The 27,921-nt window shown below is 41.9% G+C and overlaps 1 protein-coding gene across 4 annotated transcripts in view; it reads right to left on the minus strand.

Annotated features, from left to right (window-relative positions):
- SMARCC1 (SWI/SNF related, matrix associated, actin dependent regulator of chromatin subfamily c member 1) overlaps positions 1-27,921 on the minus strand; it is a 172,199-nt gene that overhangs the window by 13,537 nt on the left and 130,741 nt on the right. For all 4 annotated transcript variants that reach the window (XM_053897598.1, XM_053897597.1, XM_053897600.1 and 1 more), the window contains exons 25-26: positions 18,369-18,503; positions 7,723-7,984 (exon numbers count right to left, since the gene is read on the minus strand). In XM_053897598.1, the coding sequence (XP_053753573.1) occupies positions 7,723-7,984; positions 18,369-18,503 (397 nt within the window). The remainder of the gene's footprint in view (positions 1-7,722; positions 7,985-18,368; positions 18,504-27,921) is intronic.

Below are 27,921 nucleotides of genomic sequence, written 5' to 3' on the forward strand. Positions count from 1 at the left end.
GTGCCTGATGCTGACAGCTCAGAGCCTGGAGCCTGCTTGGATTCTGTGTCTCCCTCTCTCTCTCTGTGCCTCCCCTGCTCTGTCTGTCTCTCTCTCAAAAATTAAGAAACATTAAAAAAAAAAAAAAGAATACGCTGAAGCCCTTGGGAGTACTGACCACTTTACATTAAAAGAGACCTTCACTTGGGGCGCCTGGGTGGCTCAGTCGGTTGAGCATCCAACTTCAGCTCAGGTCATGATCTCACAGCTCGTGGGTTCGAGCCCCGCATCGGGCTCTGTGCTGACAGCTCGGAGCCTGGAGCCTGCTTTGGATTCTGTGTCTTCCTCTCTCTCTGCCCCTAAGCCACTTGCGTTCTGTCTCTGTCTCTCTCAAAAATAAATAAACATTAAAAAAAAAAATTTAAAAGAGACTTTCACAGGAACATGACAGGACAGTCCACTCACCACTGTTCTTCAACATAGTACTGGAAGTCCTAGCTTCGCAATCAGACAACAGAAAGTAATAAAAGCCATACAAATTGGCAAGGAAGAAGTCAAATTTTCACTCTTCACAAATGACATGATACTCTACTTGGAAAACCCAAAAGACTCCACCAAAAAACTATTAGAACTGGGGCGCATGGGTGGCTCAGTCGGTTGAGTGTCCGACTTCAGCTCAGGTCATGATCTCACAGTCCGTGAGTTCGAGCCCCGCGTCGGGCTCTGTGCTGACCGCTCAGCTCCTGGAGCCTGCTTTGGATTCTGTGTCTCCCTCTCTCTCTCTCTGCCCCTAACCCACTTGCATTCTGTCTCTCTCAAAATTAAATAAACATTAAAAAACTACTAGAACTTATACATGAATTCAGCAAAATCTCAGGATATAAAATCAACATACAGAAATTGGTTGCATTTCTATACATGAATAATGAAGCAGCAGCAGGAGAAATCAAGGAATCGATCCCATTTATGACTGCACCAAAAACCGTAAGATACATAGGAATAAACCTTACCAAAGAGATAAAAGATCTGTACGCTGCAAACTATAGAACGAAACTGAAGAAATGAAAGAAATTGAAGAAGGGGCACCTGCATGGATGGCTCTGTCAGTTGAGCGTGCAACTCTTTATTTTGGCTCAGGTCATGATCTTACAGTTCGTGGGTTTGAGCCCCATATTGGCTCTGTGCTATCTGCACAGAGTCTGCTTGGGATTCTCGTCTCTTCTCTCTGCTCCTCCCCTGCTCGTGCTCTCCCTCTTAAAGTAAATAAATAAATTTTTTAAAAAAGTTAAAGAAGCCACAAAGAAATAAAAAGACATTTCATGTTCATGGATCAGAAGAACAAACATTGTTAAAATGCCTCTACTACCCAAAGCAATCTACACCTTCAGTGCAATCCCTATCAAAGTAACACCAGCATTCTTCACAGAGCTAGAACAAGCAATTATAAAATTTATATGGAATTAGAAAAGACCCTGAATAGCTCAAGTAATGTTGAAAAAGAAAACCAAAGCTGGAGGCATCATAATTCCAGACTTAAAGCTGTATTACAAAGCCATAATCATCACAAAGTCAGTATGGTACTGGCACACAGACACACAGATGAACAGAAAAGAGTACAGAACTCAGAAATGGACCACAGCTATATGGCCAACTAATCTTTGACAAAGCAGGAAAGAATATCCAATGAAAAAAGATGGTCTCTTCAGCAAATGATGCTGGGGAAACTGGATAGCAACATGCAGAAAAATGAAATTGGCCCACTCTCTTAGACCATACCAAAAAAAAAAAAAAAAAAAAAAAAAAAAAAAGAAGGATGAAAGACCTAAATGTGAGACAGGAAACCATCAAAATCGTAACCTCTTTGACTTTAGCCACGGCAATTTCTACTAGACATGTCTGTGGAGGCAAGGGAAACAAAAGCAAAAATGAACTACTGGGACCTCATCAAGATAAAAAGCTTCTGCACAGTGAAGGAAACAATCAACAAGACTAAAAGGCAACTGATGGAATGGGAGAAGATATTTGCAAATGACATATTAGATGAAGGGTTAATATCCAAAAATCTATAAAGAACTTATCAAACTCAACAACCAAAAAACAAATAATCCAGTGAAGAAATGGGCAGAAGACGTGAATAGACACTTTTCCAAAGAAGACATCCAGATGGAAAACAGATACATGAAAAGATGCTCAACATCACTCACCATCAGGGAAATACAAATCAAAACCACGATGAGATAGCACCACACATCTGTCCTAATAGCTAAAAGTAACAACTCAGGAAACAACAGATGTTGGTGAGGATGCAGAAAGAGGAGAACCCTCTTGTACCGTTGGTGGGAGTGCAAACTAGTGGCAATGTAATCTGGAAAACAGTATGGAGGTTCCTCAAAAAATTAAAAAATAATAGAACTTCCCTATGACCCAGCAATTGCTCTACTAGGTATTTATCCAAAGTATAAAAAAATGCTGATTTGAAAGGGTACATGCACCCCAATGTTTATAGCAGTGCTATCAACAATAGCCAAATTATGGAAGGAGCCCAAATGTCCATCGACTGATGAATGGACAGGCATAGGCATACACACACACACACACACACACACACACACACACACACACACACACACGGAATATTACTCGGCAATCAAAAAGAATGAAATCTTGCCATTTGCAACAATGTGGATGGAACTAGAGTGTATTACGCTAGGCGAAAGAGGTCAAAGACAAATATGATTTCACTCGTATATGGAATCTGAGAAACAAAACAGATGAACATAGGGGAAGGGAAGGAAAAATAAGATAAAAATGGAGAGAGAGGCAAACCTTAAGAGACTCTTACATACAGAGGAGAAACCGAGGGTTGCTGGAGGGAAGTGGGTGAGAGGATGGGCTAGATGGGTGATGGGCATCAGGGAGAGCACCTGTTGGGATGAGCATTGGGTGTTACATGTAAGTGATGAATCATTGGGTTCTACTCCTGAAGTGAGTATTACACTGTATGTTAACGAACTTCAATTTAAATAAATAAGTTAAAAAAAAAAATAAAGGAGATCCACACAGTCAGAGGTGCCCTCTTGGCTCAGGTAAGTAGCACAATCAAGAACACCTCAGGAAGCAGCAGTCACTACCCAGGCCACTCTCCTGGTTCCCCATGTGCTGTCACTATACCCTGGTCAAAGGATACTATGTACCTGCTCAAAAACTTGTTGCTATCATGACTGTTCAACTTGTGCCATCTGGGATTGTAGTTTCACAGGGAGTACTAGTAAGGCTTTAATTTAGAAATCTCTTCATGAAATCACAGTTTTCCAATTTAAATGAAAAGATGAAATGCAGTGGTGTGTATTTTATCAGATTAGCAAAACCTAAAGGATGTACAAAGATGGCTGGGGCCACCTCCAGCTTCCATTTGCCCACTGTACACCAGAAACACACTACTACAGATACTTCCTTTGCCTTTTTGTTTGGTAGGGAACAGACCAACTTGGGACCCTCTGTCAGAAACAGGAACAAAACACACACACAGCTGGAGCTCCTAAGTTATTTCCAAATAATTAAGATCCAAGGAAGAGCAAGGACAGCATGAAGACAGTACTTTCTTTCTATACAAAATTCTAAGGATCTGAATGAATTAAGGGGTAGTAGAGGAAAACTTCAGAGGTTCAAACTAAATGCAATATATGCAGGTATGGGTTTATACCAGCCACTTTGGGGACCAGGCCCATGCATCTGACAGCCTGGCAGATTCATGAGACTGAGCCACTATTTTTACGGGCTCTACCACTGACAGACAGTTTTGCGGAGAAAAGATTATGAGGGATTTATCTCCATAATTATACCAACTCTAAGTCAGAAGGTTGAACAAATTAACCACCCAGTGATAAATCTGTCTTGACCTTTTCACCACTTCTCCAACCTTGCTGGTTTTTCAGAGGCTGATTTCCCCTTCCTTCAGACTGTAAATTCTGGCCAAATACTAAAAGCTAGCCAACTGACCTGGATAATTATCCTCAGCTCCTAAAATAAATGCTGTGGCATGTAAACTTTTCTAGAACTTGGGAAACAATAGTTGGAAGGACTGAGCTCAGAGTTAACTGACACCTGTAGCAAATCAGACTGAAGCTGAACTTCACCTAAAACACTACCCACTTCCTTACCTGCCCTGTTTTGAAGGCCCCTTTAGCGGATTGCTAGTATATGGTGTACCAGACTCACCTGTTACAACCAGCTTTTTCTGAACTGGTGATATGAAGGCAACTTTTAACTAGTGGGTTCAATTTATTGTTCTTAATTTTACTCTTGAACACACTTGATTTAATTTTACATTTGAACTCCAGAACACTCCCACAACACAATTACGTTGAGCTGTTACAACTCTCTCACACACTGCTAGCGTGTAAACTGGCAGAACCGTTTTGGAACACTACTGGCAGCATCTACTAATATGAACATACACATATCCTATGACCCATTCTAGGTACTCTGGGGCACACACAACAGAAATGTATACCTATGTTTATCATATGTTCAGAGCAACACTTACCATCTGTAAGAACGAACACCAGACAGAAGCAAAACTCACTGTGTGATTCCCTCTAGATAATACTCACAACCAGCCCAACTAGTCTGTGCTGGTAGGAATCAGGACAGTTGTTGGTCCTGGAGGAAAGAAGACTGAGAGGAGTATCATGGGGGCTTCCGGGTATTGGTCACACAGGCATATTCTCTTTGTTAAAACTCACTAAATACTCATGATTTGTACCTTTTTCTTCATAGGTACATTCTATTTCAATAAAAAATTGTAAGAAAAAAGATGATCTCATGACAGATTTTTAAAAAACCAGTCTCCACATACATGCAATGATCCTTTTCTTTAAAATTCACTGAAGAAAAGCTTATTTCTGTGAGAAAGTAAAAAGAGAAAACGCCCTATTTCTATTCTAAAGGCTATTTTTATGAACTCTAGTTCCTTTGGCATGGTCTCCCGAAGAGAAATAGCTGTATCTGAATCTGCTGTAAGCCCCCTCTTAGTGCTGTCACGGGGCAGCATCGTGGGGTCACTCTGGAATCAGATGGAGCCCAGCACAAATCCCGGCTCCACCATGCAAGGTCACGTGGTCCTCACCATGCATGCACAGTTCCTGAACTGTGAAGTGAGCGAAAACAATACAGGTGACAGGCCTTGCATGCAAACATTTGTCCTCACCAGGGCGTGAATTTAGGGAAGAAGGCAGCATCTCTCTTCCCATCTTTTATGAGCTAGACGCAGATGTTAGAGCCCTTTAGGAGTCCTCGGTGAACAGTTACTGCGGATGATGCCACTTAACACCAGCCAGAATCGAGACCAAGTAGCCACAGTGAACTTTTAACCCAGTAGCTTTAGGAACAAAATTTTAAAAATAACTATTGTTTCTAAAAAATCACTTTGTGGTCTTCATTCTGTTAAGCATTTGTATCTTCTGAAAGTTTAACTTTGAAGAAAATTAGATCTCATACAGAGAATTTAAGATCTGCTCAAGCAGACAGAAAGACTGAGGGAGAAGGATCCTATGTTGTGAGCAGGGCAGACCCCAAAGACTACATCCACAAATATCATGTAGATCAAGTGGCAAGTCTGATGGTGGGTTATAAATTCCACAGGGAACGTTTAAGAATCGTGTGTGTGAAATGAAGGCCTCCCAACTGAAGTCAACCTAGCCCCAGTCTGGGGTAAAGCCAATAAAAACTAATACCTAAAACATGTTTTGGGTTGTGAATTAAAAGATCCATGTTGATAATACAAGTTGCGAGATCATAGTTTTTTTCAGTCATGGCTTCCTCAGGCAAACATGCCTGGTTATTTCCGTGAGCAGATTTAGAAAATTTGTCATCTGAGGAAGTCAGGCTGTTATTAGTCATGTTGGGACCTTCTTTGGCTTCCAAGGGTCACTTTCCGTTACCTTAGTTCATTTCTACATGCTTTGGCCAAAGAATTTGCATCCCACCCCAAGAAGCACAAGCCTGGGCTCTGCTAGACACCTGGCCCGCTGCTGTAGGGTAATTACGAAAACCCTCCAGGACGACTGTTACTTGAGCAAAGTGACATACGGCACACACCCATATGCACTGCTCTCCGCAGAGGGAAGAAATGTTGGGGGAGGGGGGAGCACGAAGAAAAGCTGAAATTAAAGGTACATTTTAGGTTTTCAAGATGTGGGTAGGTAGTTTTGGGTAGGTAAGTTTAAAAGGACTGTGAGATCAACTTTCAAGGTGGTCAAAAGGTGGCAAGTAGTTGCCAACTTGAAAGGGCTCCCGTCAGCTAAAGACAGAACAATCTGAGCATCAACAAGAATAATGTCCATAATAGATTAAAACACATAAAATACACAAAAATATGTAAATTCACAATACTAAAAACATATACACACAACAGGGGGGGAAAAACCCCTTATTGTCACCTTTGGTGCAGGCGGCAGTGGTTAGTAACTCATTATCCATGTAACCGATAAAGAGAAAAGATGAAGAATTTACTCAGTCTTTCCTGTAAGGACTCATTTTCAGGATAACTAAATGATTGACCACAAAAAAATTTTTTTTAAGTTAAAGAATCACTGCTAATAAATGAAGAAGACATAGAAATAAATGCAGAAGGAATAATCAACTTAGACATCTCACCATTTTGCAACACCTGATGGTTTAAATAGCGGATCTACAAAGCAATTCTCAAAGGCAGGTAAAATCTTTGGTGAAGTCTGATGGGGAATGCATCGACCAGCCTAACAACACCAGAACTACTAACCAACCCTACTGTCACCAAGAGAGACAACCAAAATTACAGTAAAACTGCCAGCTCCCAAAAAGTGAACCTGAACCTGGTAAAACATTCAGAGCAAGCCTCTGGATTACGGGAGAGGTGTTGAGAGAGAAGTGGGGAGAAGAACATACAAAATGGCACTACGCACCTAAAGGGGACATGCAGGCACGGTCAAAACCCTAGTTTCTTCAATACTTGAATGACATTTGAAAAAAAAAAAGGAGGGGAGGTGAACTGTTACCACATTAAAACAGTTTTAAGAGAACAAATACAATGTGTGGACCTTATTTGAACCCTGATTCCAACAAATGAAGCATCCAAAGACATTCAGCTAATGGTACTAAGAGTTATGGTTACTTTCACCGGGTGTCATGATAGTTATGTTAAAGAGTAAGATTTCCATTGGTTAGAGATACATTCTGAAGTCTATTTCTTGCCCCAAAGCGAGGAGAAACAGATAAAATATTGATAACTGAGGCTGTACAACAGCTATGCAGGGAGGATTATTATACTATTCTCTCTACTTTTGTCTATGATAGAAGATTCCTATAACAAAAAGTTTAAAATGGCACAAAAGGTGATGGGTATTGAAGCTGGGTCATAAGAATTCATGGCACTATGCTTTTTGTGTGTGTCTATCTTTAGTTAGACTTGTAAGTTTAACCTGTAAGTTAAAAAAAAAAATGTAGATAATCCAAGGATGAATTTTTAAGGAACTATGGGATCTGTCGGCCACTAAGAGACTGACCAAGGAAAGGCATCACATCAGGAACAGAACATGGCAGGCATTATGTGGTGGTGGCTATGCAACCAGATTTCATTTGCCTACCATGACCCGGATGACAATGAACATGCCAGTCACAGTTCACGTCTTGAAAGGTTAGCTCCTTTCATGCTATGCCACAGGGATGACCCAGTCTTGTCTGTGAGCAGAGTGTGCCTCTCACCTGGCTGGGGTGGATGAGGTGGTGGCATCTGGTGGTGCATGAGAGGGTAGGGAGGAGGCTGCTGATGAGGCATCATGCCGGGGTGCCCCGCTGCTCCGAGTGGTGCCAGGCCAGGTCCTCCTGAGTGCTGGTGTGCCTGCTGAGGGTTCTGCCCATGCTGCTGCTGTTCCATTTGCTGTCGGGCTCGCAATTCAGCGTATTTCAGCTGTTCCATGTGGAAGTTCTGGCGTTCAGTAAGCAACTGCTGCCTCTGTTGTTCTAACTGTTAAGAAAAAGAAAGGAAAGAGAAATGACACCATGAGAGGTTCTCAGGAATGGATGACACATAGGATACCTACCTGATGCCTGAATTCCCTATACCGCATCACAGTACATAGCCACCTCACCTCCTGCACGATCTACAGTGAGAAAAGGCATTATTTCTTGAGTAGCAGATTTCCACTTGGACACTTGTTAACAAGATCAAGGTCTTTGTGTTATGTACAAGATCTGCCTTTCTTTACAACCTTCACCCAGTGAGATTAACTGTTCTCTGGGCCCACCCAGTATACATGTAATCCTTTGTTTGGCAGGCCTTCAGATAATGTAAAAATAGTTTCCATGACTGCTTTAATATTCTCCAGGTAAAACAAGCCTCTCCTGTCCTTTTAACAGTCCCCTCACCTGCTAAAATTTCAAGTCCACACAACTTTCCCAGGTGCTCTCTTCTGGACATGATCTTTTGGTTACTATTTTTTTTTTTTTTTAACGTTTTATTTATTTTTGAGAAAAAGAGAGACAGAGCATGAGTAGGGGAAGAGGCAGAGATAGAGGGAGACACAAAACCCAAAGCAGGCTTCAGGCTCTGGGCTGTCAGCACAGAGCCTGACACGGGCCTCAAACTCACTAGCCGTGAGACCATGACCCGAGCCAAAGTCGAATGCTCAACTGCCAGAGCAGCCCAGATGCTCCTGGTTACTATTTTAGAACATGACACAGAGTTAAATCCTCTGGATAGTGGATGTGGCCTTAGCTGCAAATATACACACTTTTCTCTGTGGAGCTTTGACAGTGCCACTGCAAATCTTAGCTTTCAAGTACCCAAAATTATACTGGGTGACACATTCACAGAATATCTCAGATGCCTAAATAAAGATGTGCATGAATCTTGGTTTAAAGAATGTAAGCATTTCAATACTCAAGATAATCTTTCTGGGACCCAAGTTAAAATAAAGAGAAATAAGCAATTATACATGCCAGGAAATCCAGAAACCATATGCCTGACAGTAGTTCAGAGGATGAAGCACACCTCATATGCTATCAAAATTGATTTGATTCAGGCCTGAAAAAGAAAATCAACTTGAACATGAAAAAAAATAAAAATCCAGATTTCTCGAAGAAGTGTAAAGATTTTAAGGAGGGTTAACGGATCTATTTCCTTCCAATAATGTTCGATCCCACCATTTTCAATGTTAAGACGTGAGTCACTGGGAGACTTTTGAGCTTTTTCTAACACAGCAGCCATAAGCCACAAATGGCTCCTGAGCACTTGAAATGTGGCTAATCTGAAGTGTTATGTGTTGTAAATATCAAACACACTGAAGTCCGAGGTCTTAGTATGGAAAGCAATTGATTTTTCATGCTGATTACATATTCAAATAATATTTTGTATGTACTAGATGAAATAAACATAATGTCACCTTTTATTAATGTGGCTACTAGAAAATTTTAAACGACATATATGGTTCACACTGTATTTGTGTTGGATAGCACTATTCCAAGGCATTTAATAGATTAAAAATATGTAACATTTTAGCTTTCAGTTCTACAAATAAATACTGTATACTGTCATTAGGAAAAAGGGGTTGGAATACGCATGAGAATTAGCTTAAGAATATGGGCTGTCAGCAGAGAGCTGCCTGAGGAGAAGACCATGTGGCCCCAAGCGAGAAGTATTACTGGTCATCAGGAGTAGTAACTAGGGAGTGTCCATGGACAGATGGGGTGCAGGAGGACAGGCCACAGGTACAGGGTGAAGAGAACAGGCATGACCAGATGAGGGGGAAGAAAAATGGGAGAGAATAGACGGTAAAGCCTATGTCCCACTGGTTAGCTGGCTTGCAGAGAGTCTCCCTAGGGAGAAGATCTTCTGAACTAAAATAATCTTGTGAGTGGTTGAGGGCTATCAGGAGGGAGTGTGGCAGGGAGCCAACACGCTAGCCTCATTTTCTAGGAAGGGTGACCTGAAGAGGCTAAAGCCTGGTCCAGTCCGCCTCCTCCCTGTTTGCCTAACAAGCAGGGAATTCCAAGCTGTAAAAACCAAGAGTCCTCTGGAAGTCCAGCTCTGCAAGAAGAGAACATGTAATCAAGGAGTAAAAGGCAGTCTGATAAAAAAGGGATCTAGAAATTCCGGCTATAGGCCCTAGGATTTGTTTTCTCCTAACCATTCCTTCTAGGAAATTTAGGACTTTGCCGAGGTTAGACATAAGAGGTTGCCAGAAAAGGACCTCTATCTATGTTCTGGTCGAGCCACTAATGGTCTGGATGGCTTGGCTGAAGTCCTGCAGTTATGTAAAAACTACAGAATTTAGGTCAAGATCTGCTTTATAAAGAAGCTAAACTGTTACTACAAGAGATTTTGTGTCTCTGAAGGGAAATTTTGGTCCCTGTGTTGCCTATCTCACTGGTTTTCTTTTTAAACTAAGCCAGTCCTTCTTTGAGAGCTGACCTTAGTCTCAAGGTATTAACCTCGGAAAGAAAAACTTGCCCCATTTTCCGTATCTACAATGGTTACTAACCTTAATTATACTAATTTTTCCAGAGCTTCACTTGTCATTTCAAAACATGGAAGGTAATTAAAAGAAAGTAATTAGAAGAATTAAAATAGATTAAGTGATTAAACACACACGTGCACGCACAAGCACACACACCCCTGAAAGAGAACCCAGCTTAAACTAAAGCTCCAGTGTGGGCTGAACAGGTCCTCTGGGGTGAGAGAAACGTCCGGACAGAGAGCTACCAACTTGGCTCCCAGAGGGCTGTCTCTGCTCTGCGGCATACGGAGCACAGCTCATGGACACATCGTGGCTTCATCACGCAGAAGAAATAAGTACCTCCTCGTTGTGGGTACTTTGCTGTTACTCAATTGGACTAAAGACTGAATTCACTTTTTGGCAATCCGAAACAATGTAAATGGCAGTTTTTGAGGAGAGTTCGACAGCACAGAGCAAATTTTAAATGCATGCAGCCAGTGATTCTACATCTGGGAATCTATTCTATAAAACTATGTATGTGTGCCTACCAAGGACAGTAATTAAAGTCCTGGTTTTTGTTTGTTTGTCTGTCTTAAAGTTTGTTTATTTATTTTGAGAGAGAGACAGTATGAGCAGAGAGAGAATCTCAAGCAGGCACCGTGCCATCAGCACAGAGCCCAATGCGGGGCTTGAACCCACGAACTGTGAGATCATGACCTGGACTGAAATCAAGAGTTGGGACGCTTAACTGACTGAGCCACCCAGCACCCCATAATGTACAACTGTCTGCGATACGCGTAATTAAAAAAAAAAAAAAAGAAGCTACAATATTTATTACATAATCCCAATTATATTACAAAAAAAACTTTGTGTTCATGTGCACACACTTTATATACACACTGAAAATGTTACAGAGAACACCGAACAAATTAAGTGATTATTCCTAGAAATGAAATTGAGGGTAAGAGAGACTTTTTAATTCATTTCTTTCTTTACTGAAAGTTTTTTCATCACAAATATTTTTGTTAAAAAACAAACCACTAAAATAAAAAAATAAAAAACCAAAACAGTAAAAGCAGCCAAATTACATGTTACAGATAGCTTGATTTTCTCCTCTATTTTCCATTTCCTAGGACTATGGATAAAGTCCCAACAGCTAGTAAACAGAATGTTAATGAATCTGTCCATTTTCTTTCGTGGCTCCAATCTGGCTGTAGGGAACCCCACACAGTAGCCCTGCTCTGAAGACACACGCTCCTCCTCCACATTCAAACTCTGCCCTCCTCTCCCCCTTCACTCCTACACTGTGTATACAGAAAACAGCCAATTCCAAGCGGAATCTGAACACAGCAGAGCACTCTTCTGCACCCAGACACCAAACGCAGACACAGCTGCAAAGTGCAGCAGCCAAAGCTCACACAAAGCTCTTCTCCCAACTTCACATGCACACAGTGGGGAGGAAGGGGGGGGGGGAGCGTAAAGCCCATCTACACTGCCCAGAACGGCAATATCAGCTGAGACCTAAAACCTCTCACTACTTGGGCTCAGAACTAAGTAAATAATCATGCCTTCCTTTGAAACGTTTGGGGTCAGTAACCAGACATCCACTAACGAAAAACCAAGTCCAAGACAGACATATTCATTCCTTCTTACACCCGTGGAAAAGAGAACTCCACCATTGCGTTCTGCTGCCTCCATGTGTGTCTCTGGAGGCGAGACACAAAGGGGCAGCCGGCACTTCATTATGACAGGTCTTCGGTCTTGCTGCCCTGTGTCTGCCTCTTGTTTTCTGATTCAGAACAAAACCTACACAACTGAGTACAACTTTCTTCATCTCAAATAAAACTACCCGTAACATAATGGTGCATGTCTAACAACCGATTCAATTACATGGCCGGCTGTGTAGAGATGCATTAGTCCAAATTTGCAGAAAACAAAGTTACATACACTTCTCCTGGGGCAGGATAAAATTCACTTTCTGGCTTTTTGTTCTTTCTTCCTTAATTTGTCACCAAGTACAACAAACTTTCCTAAATCTACATCCTATGTGTGATGATGTCCTATTAGCGAAACCTTTAACATTTATCCATAACTTGACCATTTCTCTTCACATTCATGGCCACTGCCTTGCTCTAAGCCATCATCATCTCATGTGGATTATTTTAACAATCTCTTCACCAGTCTCCCCTTTTCGAACCTTCCCACTTTGTTAATTTACTCTCCACAACAGAGCAGGTACACTGATCCCTGCTAAACTGTAAGGAAGATCATGCCAGCCCCCTGCATTTATTCCATATTTTTATGGAATGCATAAAATAGGCTCTACAGTTATTCCACACTTTAATCAGAGGAAAACAAAAGGCCTCTGGATGGCTTACAGGGATTTCTGTGATTATGTCACCATATCCCTGACTTTATCCTGTCACCTCCTCCTCATTTATGCTCTAGCCCACGCACCTACTCCTTAGTTCCAAACATGCTCTTGCCTGAGAGCCTCTGCGCAATATGTAGGCCTTAGCAGCACATGCCTGTCAGTTTCTGAATAAGGCCTACTCAGATGACACCACTTAAAAGTGAAATCTCTCCTCTTTCCCTGCCTTTTCCCTGCTCACTTTTTGTCACAAATAAACTTAGAAATTAAGAGAAAAAAAAAGTGAAATGTCTATTTTGCCCCTCCCCCATCGCCTCTATCTAGCCTGTAACATACAGCTATATGTATATATACACACACAGCACAGAACATCTTCTAACACCCTTCGTTAATTATTTCAAACTCTACCAAGGCAAAGAGTTTGGTTGGGTTTTGTTCACCACTGCATCCCCAGTACCACACACATGCCTAGAACAAAGTAAGTGCTCAATAAATACCTGTTGAATGAACAAATGACCTTAATCCAATACCTATGTGGCAAAAGCCATCAACTCTGGGCAGGAGGACTCTTCAGTTTCCTCTGTAATCATGCCCTTCTCTCCACATTCTGGATTTAGGTCTTTTTTATAGCTAAGTCTCTCCTTCACTAGGAAAGTTTCCTTGATAATCTCAGCCAACCATGGCCTCCTCCTCTCTGGATTTCCATCCTTGCAATAAGCGGTGTCTCTGTGTCTAGCAAGACACCCTCTAACTTCCTTGAGGACTGGGTCTGGGATTCCCACAACGTCCCTCTTTTCTGAAGGTATTCAATTTCTATATCTAGCCAAATGACCTGCAGAAACTCAGAAAGCATTTAGTCCACTAGATCAGCTCAAAGATCCATTCTCACTGGCCTCACATTATTAGTTTTTAATCCAAATGGGAACCAGGCTTTAGACAGGGCCCATGCTCCCAAGTCTCCCCAGGTGGCCCTAGTCCTCAACAAAGCCCCTGTCTGAAACCTGCTCTCCTGACTCATGTGTGCTGTTCTCCCGACATGAAGGCCGCTTAGGTGGGCAGATCCTCTGAGTTGTGAACCCAGCACCAGCTCAGCCTCCTCACCTCAACTAGAGTCAACATTTGTGATCACATCATTTCCTTGACGGACTCTGCACATTTCATAACTGCCTTCCTCCAATATTAGCATTCATGAGACAGCTGCAACAATATCTACCGAACTCTAATTATAGCTATATGCATAGTTTCTATAAAAGATGTACAACTTTTATATCTTTGTCCTTAATTACTAAATACTTAAAGACTCAAGAGCACTGATTTTAAGTCATTAGAGAAAAAAAGTTCCTATCTGATTCTTAAAGCCTAAGAACAGATTTTTGAAATCCATTGCTATATAAAAAAACCACATGTTTAATGAAAACAAAGTACATCCTGGGACTACCGCTTATAGAGAAAGAGGAGCAGAAATGCATCTTAAAGTGACACGATGCAATGTGGTACGGAGAGGAGCACCAGGCAGTGAGCTCAAGGCTCTGGTCCTAGCTGACCTGGACCTTCCAGTGTCAACTGTCTTGAGCCATAATAGAGAGATGATAAAACCTTGCACATCTCAGAGTCTTTTGGTTAAAATGAGATGAGAATAACTCTTTTCCTTATAGATATAAAGTGCTAGATGAAAACACAGAACTGAACAAACACAGGTTTGACACTTGGCTCTGTCATTACGAACTGTGTTTGGAGGAACATAATATCCCCTACGCCCAAGTCTCTTGGTCTGTAAGAAGAGTTACCAAAAATTGGCCTTACATTCCCATCTAGCATTACCGGTGGATACTTGTCCAGGGATATTCAAATCAATCAGTATTTTCTGCTAATGGCTTCCTCATACGGTTTTTGAGAGATTAAATGAGAAAATCTACATAAAGTGGTTTAGCACAGTGATTTGTCAAATATGTGTTTAGAAAGCTAACAAAGGCTTACAAATATTTGGATCTAATATACAGTAACTGGGTACTGGTGTACCTAAAGAAAAGGAGGTACATCAACATTTACTGGACACCTACTGCGTGCTCAGACACTGCACCAGACACACGCCACGCTCCTCTCATCTGATGCTCGCCACAGTCCTGTGTGGAAATCACAGGTAGAAAAGTAGCCATGGCTTTGCTTGCCCACAGGGAAGGACAGGATAGCAGTGCTTGCTGTAGAAGAGGTTGTCTTCACTGTGCAGGACATGAATGGGAGACATTTTGAATTTCATTGGACTCCCTGGTTCTGAGACGAGCCTCCAAGTTGGCCTCAACATTCCTACTTCCTAGTGTTTACACCTCCCCCCGTCCCGAGCCCTGTCTACCCCTCAACCAGAGTTGGTATGTGTAACAGAGAGAACACAGCAGAAGCGAAGGGATGGGACTTCCATGTTTAGGTTACAAAAGACAGTGTGGCTTCCATTCTGGGCGCTCTTTCATGTTCTTGCTCTTTGTAGTCACTTACTCTGGGGAAGCCCCTTCATGAATAGAAAAGTACACGTGGCAGGAGCTGAAGTTCTTGCCAACAACCATGGAGTCAGTTGGGAAGTGTGAGCTCTGGCCCTGCGGAAACTCAGGAAGTCCACAACCTCATAGGGTCCCAGCCTGAGCTACCCAGCCAAGCTGCCTACCTCCCAACTCTCAGAAACCACGTTAAGACTTGGTTTTCTGTTTTCAGTCACTAAGCTCTGGGGTCATTTTCCACACAGCAATAAATAACACAGCTGTGTTACTGACACTGAGTGGCAATGATTAGGGACTGTCCCACACTAAGAATTTTCCTGCTCCAAATGCTGATTGAGAGAAGGACAACCACAAAGATTTTCAGCACAACAACCCTGTGTGGTGGAGAGAGTCAGCAGAAATGCAGTCCCAACGTTTTCAGTTCTGTTGTTTTATTCAGAGACTAGCCTAAAATGTTTTATATGCTCTGATTAGAATTTAATAGCAAAGACAAGACTCAAGTAAGAAAAATACAGTGCAATGTAATTTGAGACAATAATTATTACAAATCCACAGACAAGGGGAGTTCTGAAGGTCCAAGAGAAGTGCAGCCATTATAGTGGGCCAGTGGGTGTCTGAGAATCAGTGGCGAGAACTGGAAAGGGGCAGAGGGCAGTTCTAATCTAGGTGACAATTTCACTGGGGGTTTAAAAGAATGGGGGATCCCCAGGTACAACCTCTGAAAGAAAGTGACTTAGAGCTGAGAAAAGAGCACCCTGACAATCTGGACAATGTTCTGTAAGTGCCCAGTCATGCCAATCTTCCAGGCTGATACATCAGTTCTGTTTTATGAAGGACAGAAAGGCATCTGGTTGTCAGTGGGAACGACCCAATCATCATGGAGATCCTGCATGTGCCAATAATCCACTATGTTATAACCCCCTGTTACCCTAAGGCCACTAAAAAAAATCCATAAATGACAAAAAGACAGCTTATGAGGGTAAGATAAACACAAATAGTCATCCCCCACAGCTCCAGCTCACCTCAGAGAAGTATTCTCTGCCACCCTCTTGCTCTCCCCATGTTCCAGGTCTGCCTCCTCTCTGCCCTCACTGGGGCACTGAACACACTGTATCATCATTGGTTTTCTTGAGTTCCTCCCCCATTAAACCAAAGGGCAGCTTTCCACTTCTCCAGCTTCCAACACTGATGCTGGTGTACAGTCATTCAATATTTGCTGACACCAGGGCCTATGATGTGCCAACTCTGTGTTTACCAAGACACTCGATCAATTCTCTCAAAGGGCATATACTCTGGAATGGGAGACGGACACACGAATCAGCAACTACCACACAGTGTAAGTGCTCTATCAGGCTGCCACGACAGCAGATGGGGTGGGCAAGTCACCCATAGGGGCAGTGCTGAGGGATGCAGAAGTGGGGATCAGGGCCTTGCTGGCAGAGGAGCACAATGCACACGGGGGCACAGAGAACAAGGCCATGAGGGCAGCCTGCATGTGGTGTGGTGTGGCTAGTACCCAGAGGGTGACAGAGGTGAGACCAGGGTGGCCAGCAGCTCCTAGGGAAGGAGAGGGCCGATGATGTGAGAGATGCTTACAGGTCAGGAAACTGGGGGTGGGTATGGGAGGGGGTGGGTAAGAGAATTACCGAAGCAGCCTCTCCATCCTTCAGGGTCAGAAAACCTGCTGATCTCAGGACAAAATGAAAATGGTCTGTTTTGTAATAGTTACTGGAATGAGGAATTTGCCAGAGGATGCGACTAGGCTGACCACTAAGAAATAGCTAAATAAATACAAACAGGTCCTTAAAATTAAAACTCTTAGGGTAACTGGGTGGCCTAGTTGGTTAAGCATCCAACTCTTCGACTTGGCTCAGGTCATGGTCTCACAGTTCAAGGGATTGATCTCCATGTTGGGCTCTACACTGGCAGTGTGAAGCCTGCTTGGGATTTTCTCTCCCTCTCCCTCTGCCTCTCCCCTGCTTGTGCTCTCTCTCAAAAGAAATATACATTAAAACAAACAAACAAACAAAAGCCACCAAAATTCTTCTGGGATAATTTAATCTTAAGGTTAAATTATCTACCATTTAGAGATACCAGTATCTCATATATAAAGAAGTCAAAAACAGGGTGCCTGGGTAGCCAAGTTGGTGAAGCGTTCGACTCAATTTTAGCTCAGGTCATGATCTCACAGCTTCTAAATTCGAGCCCTACATGGGGCTCTGTGCTGACAGAGCGGATCCTGTTTGGGATTCTTCCCCTCTCTCTGCCTTTCCCCTGCTTGGACTCAAAATAAAGAAATAAAAACTGGAAAACAAAAAAAAAAAGTCAAAATAATCAGAACAAGTCCTAGCTAAATCCACTGCTTAGAAAGTTACCAATTCCTCCTCTGGTCAATTCATTAAAATAAATTTCTCTGTAATTTTGAATAATTAACTGTTCCACTGTTTGTACGTTTCTTTTTGTTGCTTCCTTCTTCATTTTTAGCCTTTTTCATCATTCTCTTGATCCTGTCTGTCCCCATACATACTACTGAGGTGCTCAGCAAGGCCCACGTGACCTCCGCTGTGCAGAGGAGGGAGGAAGACTGAAAGTCCAAGGCTGGATCAGGGGAGGGTTTGGTTAAAAGATATCACAGAAAAAAGGCTCCTCACTCAAGATGAGATTAACTCCTACTTTCTGGTATTTGTATTGAAGAAGACATGAAATCAAGAAAATTCTTGAATCAGACAAGGGAGCTACATGACTTCTACTTTATTGGTAACAAGTAGGGAGTAAGTCTAAGATGTAACTTCTATAGACGAAAGAATTGATACCACCACGCACCTGGGAAAGCGGAGAGGTGTAAAAGCTGAGGTGTAAATCATTAGTTTTAGAATGAGAAAAGAGTGCTTTCTGTTTACCATCAAAGGCTGATAATCCCTTTGAAAGGGCAAAGTAAACACATAAACAAGGACCAATGGAGTAGGTTACTATTCATTTTCTCTAACTTGTAGTTTAGGAAAGGTGGTCATTATTTAATTGTCAAAAAGCCACTACAAACTTCCCCTTACTTACAGCCTCTTTCTCTCTGTCCATGATAGTTTCCAGCTCCTCAAAATGTCGCAGTTTGATCTCCAATTTCTTCATTTGTGTCTCAACCAGCAGGGCCACCAGAGACTTGATCTTTCTCTCTTCCACGGCAGCCAGGTGCTAAGTGTAAAAGATCATTCAAATTAGGTAGGTAAACATTTGCTTAAAATACAGAAACAAAATGCTCACGTTGATATTCAAAGTAGGGATTATATAATTAAGAACAATGACCGATGCCCCCTTTCTACGTTTCTACCAAACATTTACTTCAATTTAAAATAACTATTGCTGAATTTCTGGTCCTTATAGGTATAAATAACCCTGTTAAAGGGTTAAAAAAACAAAAAAAACACCCCAAAACCCTCCCTCCCACGGTAAACTGCTCCCCTCAAAAAGAGCCCACCACAAAGGGGAAGTGTAATCAGAACACTGATGGGCAAAGAGGAGGACACAAGTAGCCTGGGGTACACTTCCCATCTACCACCCACCTACCTCGCACCCTCACCCTTTTACTCTATGCCTCCCCTCACTATTCTTCCCCCTTTATGAACTGTCCAGGGACAGCTAAACAGTGGATTCTCTCAGCACCCAACACTCAGACACAAAGCTTCTGGCTTCTCTCTAGTGAGTGGAACCACGTGTGGAAAGGAGAGGGTGAACAATATTCCACCCCTATGTTTGCAGATAGGATCCAGAGCAAGAGGAACAAATATAGTACAGAACAAGAAGTTACACTGGAAGAATGTGCTACTCACCCGCTACAGGATGGATGATGAGCCCTATTCATTCACACTTCCTGCCTACTCAGCAGCACACAGAGGAAGGCACCACATTACACCGAGAAGATGAGGGTCCCATATTTGGTCCTGACTACCTGTATCTGGGAATGGGTCAATCCCACCTAATCCAGACACCATCTAAGAGCTTATACTAACAAACCCCCAATAGCATTTTGCATTCACTTTCATTACATCTGTTGAATTTATGTGCTCATCTTGCTTCTACACGAGTGAGAAGTAACACAAGGTGGCTGTCCTAATCTCTGTTTCTTACAGAATCTAGAAGGAGCTAACATGCAGGAGGTATGTAACATAGGCTTTTGGGAGCTAAATTAACAGACACTTAAATGAGAATCTTATTTTTCACTCTTTTATAGTTAGAAAAGAGAAATGCAATTTTATACCATAGAGATCCATTAATAGGAAGAGGCAATGTATAAGCAAAAGGTGATGATAAGCAGATTTTTTTTTTTTTTTAAACGTTTCTTTATTTCTGAGACGGAGAGAGACAAAGCATGAGTGGGGGAGGGACAGAGAGAGAGGGAGATACAGAATCTGAAGCAGGCTCCAGGCTCTGAGCTGTCAGCACAGAGCCTGATGCGGGGCTTGAACTCACAAACTGTGAGATCATGACCTGAGCCGAAGTCGGACGCTCAACCGACTGAGCCACCCAGGCACCCTGATGATAAGCAGATTTTATGAATAATCTACGGCTGTTCATGATACATCTGCCTCCCTAACCACTTGAACTACATCAGTAACAAGTTTAAATAAAGATCACATGATTTGGGGAGCCTGGGTGGCTCAGTTAAGTGTCCAACTCTTGATTCTGGCTCAGGTCATGATCTTGTGGTTCTTGAGTTCGAGCCCCGCATTGGGCTCTGTGCTGACAGCGCAGAGCCTGGAGCCTGCTTTAGATTCTGTGCTTCCCCCCACCCCCTTCCTCTGCACACACTCTGTCTCTCTCTCTCAAAAATAAATTTAAAAAAATTTAATTCCAGAAGAAAAAACAGAAGTAAACCTAAGTGATTTTGGGTTAAGTGAAAGATTTCTTAGATGTGACACCAAAAGCAAAAATGTTAAAAGGGAAGATTGAAAACTTGAAGTTCATCAAAATCAAAAACATCTCTGCTTCAAAGGACACCATCAAGAAGGTGAAAACACAGCTCACAGACTGTGAGAAAGTATTTGCAAATCATATGTGTGATGAAAGAGTTGTGTCCAGCGTATATGAAGAACTCTTAGACTTCATGCCTACGGATGAAGTGATGCTGGTAGGAATGTGTGGGACTTCAAATACAAGCTGGTCACCATCTCAGACACTCGGCAAATTTTGAAGATGCAGAAGATGGGAAGCTAAGGAGTTAGGTTCAAGGAAGAAAAGAAATTCCTGAAAACTCCCATTGGTGTGATCAAGATTATTTCAAAATCTCAACTGTAAGTTCTGGAAAGTCACACCCAAGGATCAGGGGTGGTCCTGGAGGAGAATGACCAAAGTGTCATCTAGCTTCAACTCAATCCCTGCCTCAATCAGTTCGGTTATCACCTGGGGCGTCTGGATCTTATATATATATTTCTCCTTGTCTTTTTACACAGAGAATCTAAATTTGTTTTAATGTTTGCTTATTTTGAAAGAGAGTGTGAGCCAGCAGGGGAGGGGCAGAGAGAGAGACAGAATCCCAAGTAGGCTCTGCACTGTCAGTGCAGAGCTCAACATGGGGCTCAATCCCACGAACCATGAGATCAAGACTTGAGCCGAAATCAAGAGTTGGACACTGAACTGACTGAGCCACCCAAGCATCCCTGGACAATCTAAATTTTTATACATATGTGGCATTCAATCAAAAAAGCAGATCCACAAATGGCGCAGGCACTGGACTTATTAGCAGGGGAGAACATTAAAGTAAGTTAAGATCACTATTTTTAAGAAAATGTAGGAAAATACGGATAAAAAGAGAATTTCAATATATTTAGACTTTGTATAAGAATCAATATACACCTGACTGAAATTATGACTAAAATATATACTAACCGAAAATAACAACTCAAAGATCAGGCTTAAAAGGGTAAGGCTTGGGGCGCCTGGGTGGCTCAGTCAGTTAAGTGTCCAACTCTTGATTTCAGCTCAAGTCACGATCTCGTGGTTCGTGAGATCTAGCCCTGTGTCAGGCTCCGTGCTGAAAGAGTGGAGTCTGCTTGGGATTCTCTCTCTCTTCTCTCTCTGCCTCATCCTGGCACCACACATACAAGTGCGCACATGCGCACTCTTTCTCTCGCTTGAATATATATATGTATATATAATATATATATAAATTATACATATTTATTTATATTTTAAAAAGGGGGGAGCGCACCTGGGTGGCTCAGTCGGTTAAGCGTCTGACTTGATTTTGGCACAGGTCCTGGTCTCACAGTTCGTGAGATTGAGCCCCACATTGGGCTCTGCACTGACAATACGGAGCCTGCTTTGGATTCTGTCTCCCTCTCTCTCTGCCACTCCCCCACTTGTACTCTCTCAAAAATAAACAAACATTTTTTAAAAATGCAGAATCCGTGAAGCACAATAAAACGAAGTATTCTGTAACCATGGCCTGGAAATTACCCTACCTCTTTGTGACTATTTCCTCATTTGTGACACTGGAAAACTGCACCCACAACAGGGTAGGAGGGAGGACACACACAATGTATGCAGAACAGTGCCTGGAGTATGTATGAGTAACAGTATGAGTGGGTGTCTCATACTTGTGAGCTGTAACACTGCTGATGACCTGGGAGCCTAATTTGTTGGGAGACTCTCCTCTACCTGCACCAACCACTTTCAACATGTCTTTTTTTTTTTTTTTTTTTAATGTTTTATTTATTTCTGAGACAGAGAGAGACAGAGCATGAGCAAGGGAGGGGCAGAGAGAGAGGGAGACACAGAATCCGAAGCAGGCTTCAGGCTATGAGCTGTCAGCACAGAGCCCGACGCGGGGCTCTAACGCACGAACCGTGAGATCATGACCTGAGCTGAAGCTGGATGCTTAACCAACTGAGACACCTAGGTGCCCCTCAACATGTCTTTTAAGACTCAGCATTAGGAATCACTTCCTCTGGGCAGCTTCTTGGCTCCCACAGTCACAATGACAATACTCACTGAACTGCACTTTATTTAGTCACTTGTTCACTACCAGGGCCTAGGCTCGAGGATGCCCCACATTTTGCAGACTTGGCAATTTTAAAGGAGGAAACAAGGATATGAGGTGGAAAGTGAACAGAGAAAAGAGGCAGCCTTTATCAAAAGCCTAGAATTCACCTGTGCTCAAGGTTAGAAAAACCACTAGAAATCTCTGCAAGTAAATGTGGGCACTTTGGAATGAAGGATGAAAAAACCATGGCCCGCAAACTAAAGAAAAAAAATTTGAGTAAAAAACTCAGGAAAAGAAACAAAAACTTCAGTCTCTAAACTTTATGGCAGTTTATTTACTATTAAAGACTTACAGAATTATTACACTGACCTCTAGTTAAAGAAAAAAAATTTTTTTAACTTTTCAAAAAAATGTTTGCTTATGTATTTTGAGAGAAACAGGCAAAGAGCAGAGGAGGGGCAGAGAGAGAGAGAGAGAGAGAGAGAGAGAGAATATGAATGAATCCCAAGCAGGCTCCACACTGTCAGTGCAGAGCCCAATGTGGGGCTCAAATTTATGAACTGTGAGATCATGACCGGAGCCAAAATCAAGACCCGACACTTAACCAACTGAGCCACCTAGGCGCCCCTAAAGAAAAAATTTTAATAAGTTATCAAAATTACCCCATTACAAGTGTAAGCATTATTCACTGATAAGGTTGATAACATCTGGGTTTTGAGTAGAAATAGGAGAAAAGAACTAATGTTGCACATTAAATTTAGTTTTTTTCACATTTCAGGTCTTAATAATAATATTTACATACAAGTTCTGATTTTCTTTATATGATTGTTAAAACCAAATGACTACATCTTCTACTTTGCTCTAGCTCACAATTCTTATTTGTGAGAGAAGAAATCAACAGATTTCTCTGAAAGAAGTGGCCTGGTCTTTTGTACCATCTCACTTTCTGAATTTTGCTGAGTGGATCTTACTGAATGTGTTAACATGTCATTTCTTGATCTTCTGCATTTCTTGATCTGGGGGTTAGAGCCTCTTTTAAAAAAAATATTTAGTTAGGGAGTGGGTGAGCAAGCGGGGGAGAGGAGCAGACAGGGGGAGGGGGGAGAGAGAATCTCAAGCAGGCTTCCATACTCAGCACAGAGCCCGATGCACGGCTCGATCCCATAACCCTGGGATCATGACCTGAGCCGAAATCAAGAGTTGGATGCTCAATCAACTTAGCCACCCAGGTGCCCTGAGCCTCCTTTTTGACTTAACTTCCATGACTATTCTTATTGTTACTGGTACAAGATTCATTTGCACCTGAGAGACGACAAGAAGGTAGTATGTTTCACAGAACAGCATATGTCCTGCCACCAAGACTCTAAATTTTGCTACTTTATGGATTTGGTGACATACATGTACCGAATCAATCCAGTAGAAGTCACAAAGGCTTAGGAGCCAATTCTTCAGGAAATTACAAAGCCTTCGCAGAGGCTTGAAGTGGCTGAATAAATGTTACCAACCACTGGACAAAAGTGATTAAGGGATCCAAATACCACTCATGTCTGCTTAAAAAAAAAAAAAAAAAAAAAAAAAGAATCTTAGAATGTAAAAGCAAGAGTGAGCTGTTGAAATGCATTACTGGACTGGGGGATATCCTGGGTTTTATTAAGCATTGACATCATTCTAACCACCATGCTGTATTTTCATGGTACTTCTTTTATTTCTAATGACCACCAAAAAAGAATTCTTTATGTATAGAAAGAAACTGAACTCTATATAGAAAGAAAAAAAACTAAAGCTTAGGAAAGTTAATTATCTTGCCAACGGTCACAGTTAAGTGAACTGGGAATGAAACTCAGTTCTGAAGCATACCTTGAAACAAAACCAGCCACTAAGAAAGCTGACACATGGAGACATGGAGGAGTTAATGTTTCCCTCTTTCTTCTGTTCTTTATTTGTTGGTTCTTAAAAATTAGAAACTTAAATCACAGACATACTAAGAAAACAAACAAAAAAAGAAGGTATTTTTTTTTTTTTGAGCTAGCTGTTGGATTTTTAATTGCACAATATTTGAAAACAGTATCTTCGAAATAGAGAATTTTATCAGATTACATTTATGCATTGGCTGGGATCACCAGACTCAAAGTCTGCAGAATCCGGGTTTTGGTCTTTGTTCTACAACTAGTCGTATAACCTGAGGCTTCTCATCAACTTCTCTGGGTTTGTTTCTACATCTAGGAGATGAAAGAGTTTAAGAAACTCAAAAATCATCTGTGATATTAACATATGAAACATCTTTCCTGTTAGAACTTAAAAGTGTGTACTAAGGTTAGTAATCCAGTTATAAACATAACTTGTGTAAAAATGAAATACGCAAAAGTAGAACAGACTTATGTGTTGTGTGTAAGAAAGTTTCATTCCAAGAAATTATATAAAATTGTATTTAATTCCTAATTAGATCTCATTTAATACTAACTTCTTAAGGTTATATTTCTAGCATTTTATACATATTCTTTTTGTTTTTCCTTCACAACTAAATATATATCCTAATGGCTCAAGAAAAATGTGAAGTTCAAGGTTAGTGGGCTGAGTTCCTAAGAGGCAGGAACCATCCATATTTCTTTGGCACCAAATAAACCTATCACTGTGTAGACCCTCAAATACCGGTTAAATGAATAATCAAAATATGGCATTTCCATCTTACAGAATGCTTTTTAAAAAAAAAAAAATTTTTTTTTAACTTTTATTCACTTTTGAGAGACAGAGACAGAGCATGAGTGGGGGAGGGGCAGAGAAAGAGAGGGAGACACAGCATCCAAAGCAGGCTCCACGCTCTGAGCTGTCAGCACAGAGCCCGATGTAGGGCTCGAACCCATGAACTGCGAGAGCATGACCTGAGCTGAAGTCAGGCGCTTAACTGAGCCACCCAGGCGCCCCCAGAATGCGTTTTTAATTCTTAACTTGATTCTTATAATAACGTTGTTAAAAAGGTAGATCAGAAAGGAGTTCTGATTCAGACAAAATGATATAGGTTCAGAAAATTTATTTTAGTTGCGTAAGTTAAGAAACTAGTAAATGGTAGAGCCGGAACTAAAAGTTTAAATTCTAAATTCAAAGCTTTTTATAGTTATCCACAAATGCCTGTTTAGAACAATTAATATTTAGTGGATACTTTCCCGGGGAATTCTTAGAAGGGACGTGCAGATTAAAGATGGCCATAAACTCACTGGCTTTCTTTTCATGGAGAGGAGGGTCTATAATCCCTCCTCTCGAATCAAGGCAGGTTCTCTAATTGCCTTGCCCAAGAGAAAACAGTGGTGCCATTTTCCAGTTCCCAGCTTGGGAACTTCATGTCCTGTCTTTTGGAACGTTCCTTCTGGGAGTCCCTAGCTGCCATATACTACATGTGATCAACGTGGAAGAGCCCACAGAGAGAGACCTCAAGACTGCATGAAGAGGAAAAAGAAACCAGCCACTTCTACCAAGGATTAGGACTTCAAGGAATCTGTCTCAGACTCTCCATGAACCTACCTGTGAGGTGAGTAATGCTAAATGATTCAACTGATACCACATGGAGCAGAATTGCACAGGTGTTTAGTGCTCAAATTTGCACAATCATGAGCTATAATAAAAAATGGTTGTTTTTTAAAAACACTAAACCCACTATGGGGAAAAGAATCTGGTATCTGGAAATGGGGTGCTGTAGTATCAAAAACTTTCAGTGTGTGGCTTCAGATCATGCAGTGGGCACAGGCTGAAAGGATCTCAAGAAAACCACTGGCAAGAGCTTTTAGAACAGAGAGGAAAATGTTCCTGGAGGTTGGAGAGAAGCAGATCTTCTCTCCAAAGAGAAGTTTGGAAACACTGTCACTTCTGGTGATGTGGAAAATAGGAGTCATTAATGAACTTGTGAATCTGGCTGGAGTGATTTCTAGACAAAAGATAAACTTTCTTTAGGCATTTTATTACAAGCAGCCAGAAGAGAAAGGAACCAAAGAGGGAACTATTCCATCTTCAGGCCATCATTATTGGAGTTAGAAATCTCCTAGACAATTAAGAGCAAATACAACAAGGTTTAAAATGAAACTTTCTCATCTCTAGTTGCTCCCAGCAAGGGTTTGAAACTAAAAAATGGCTTCAGGACAAAGATAAAATCCAGAACATTATCAGTTAGTCGTGACCTGAGAGTAAACAGCTCAAGGTGTGGCTGTAAGACATTCTGATCAAAAAGTATTGTAGGGGGGCGCCTGGGTGGCTCAGTCGGTTGAGCGCCGACTTCGGCTCAGGTCACGATCTCGCGGTCCGTGAGTTCGAGCCCCGCATCGGGCCCCTGTGCTGACGGCTCAGAGCCCGGAGCCTGTTTCGGATTCTGTGTCTCCCTCTCTCTGACCCTCCCCCATTCATGCTCTGTCTCTCTCTGTCTCAAAAATAAATAAACGTTTAAAAAAAAAAAAAAAAAATTAAAAAAAAAAAAAGTATCGTAGGATTTCTAAGAATCTTAGAATTTCTAAGAATAAGGGTATTCTTGCCTCTTATACTCTTAGACTCTCTTTACTAGACAGGAGGGCCTCTAAGTATCTTCAAGAGCATGTCTCCTATATTCTATATTACTACAACTTAATGTTTTCCAACAAGTTTGAAGGTTTTCATCAGCCACAACTCCCACCAACCCCCCCATCCCCCCGCCTCCTTCACTCTTTCCTTTCCTTCTGGGACTCATATTACAGGCTAAGAAAGGCCCCTCACAGCAGCAAAATTGGGCTGATTTTTTAATGGCAAAGGAAAAGGATTCAGAATGCAGTATCCAAAGACCACAGGGCCAAGCCAAAAGCTGTAGAGAATAAGTCACAGAGGGCAAGACTGGGGCCCTGGGAAGACAGAAAGGGGAAACATATGCCTGACTAGATTTCAAAGTTGCTCTGAACTATGTATGCTCTCTCAGGGCCTTCCATCTTCACACTTACTGAATGTGAGTGCAGTTTCTCTCCAAGTTTCCAACCACTTTTATGTCAGTCCTCAAATTCTTCTGAGATGACCAACATGCAAGGAGCTGCACCTGAAAGACCACTCCTAAAGAGAGCTTCCTCTGTACCCGAACTTGATTTAGAGAAGATCTCAAAAGCCCAGCCTTAGCCTGATTATCATAATAACATGAAACCATGGAATGCTTACTTTTCAGTTGGGAGATATGTAGGTAATTGGTGACCAGAGGGTAGACTGAGGGGTTTAAGCTGGCATGCCTTCTGTGTAGAGGCATGGTCAATGATCCCTCACCTTGAATTTGGATAGAACTTTTTTAGTGTTTATTTTTGAGAGAGAGAGAGTGCGCACGTGCGCCAGTGGGGGAGAGGCAGAGAGACAGAGACAGACAGACAGACACAGACAGACACACACACACACACACACACACACACACACACACACACACACACAGATTCCCTTCTGGTGGCCTGGGACACTTTTCTCTTAAAATTATAAGCTTCCAAGTAAAAAGTCCAACTATTTTGATACCAACCTAATGTGAGGAAGCCCAAGATAACGAACTCTGTAGATGAGCTGTGTGGAGACAGTGACGCCAGCCAGTCCCAGGTCATACAGACACCCTGCTTACCCATCAGGCACAGCAGGGAGGTTGCCTCAGGTCCT

The sequence above is a fragment of the Panthera pardus genome, unplaced genomic scaffold (assembly GCF_024362965.1).
Source record: "Panthera pardus isolate Hobbes unplaced genomic scaffold, ASM2436296v1 HiC_scaffold_8, whole genome shotgun sequence".
In the NCBI taxonomy this organism is placed as follows: domain Eukaryota; kingdom Metazoa; phylum Chordata; class Mammalia; order Carnivora; family Felidae; genus Panthera; species Panthera pardus.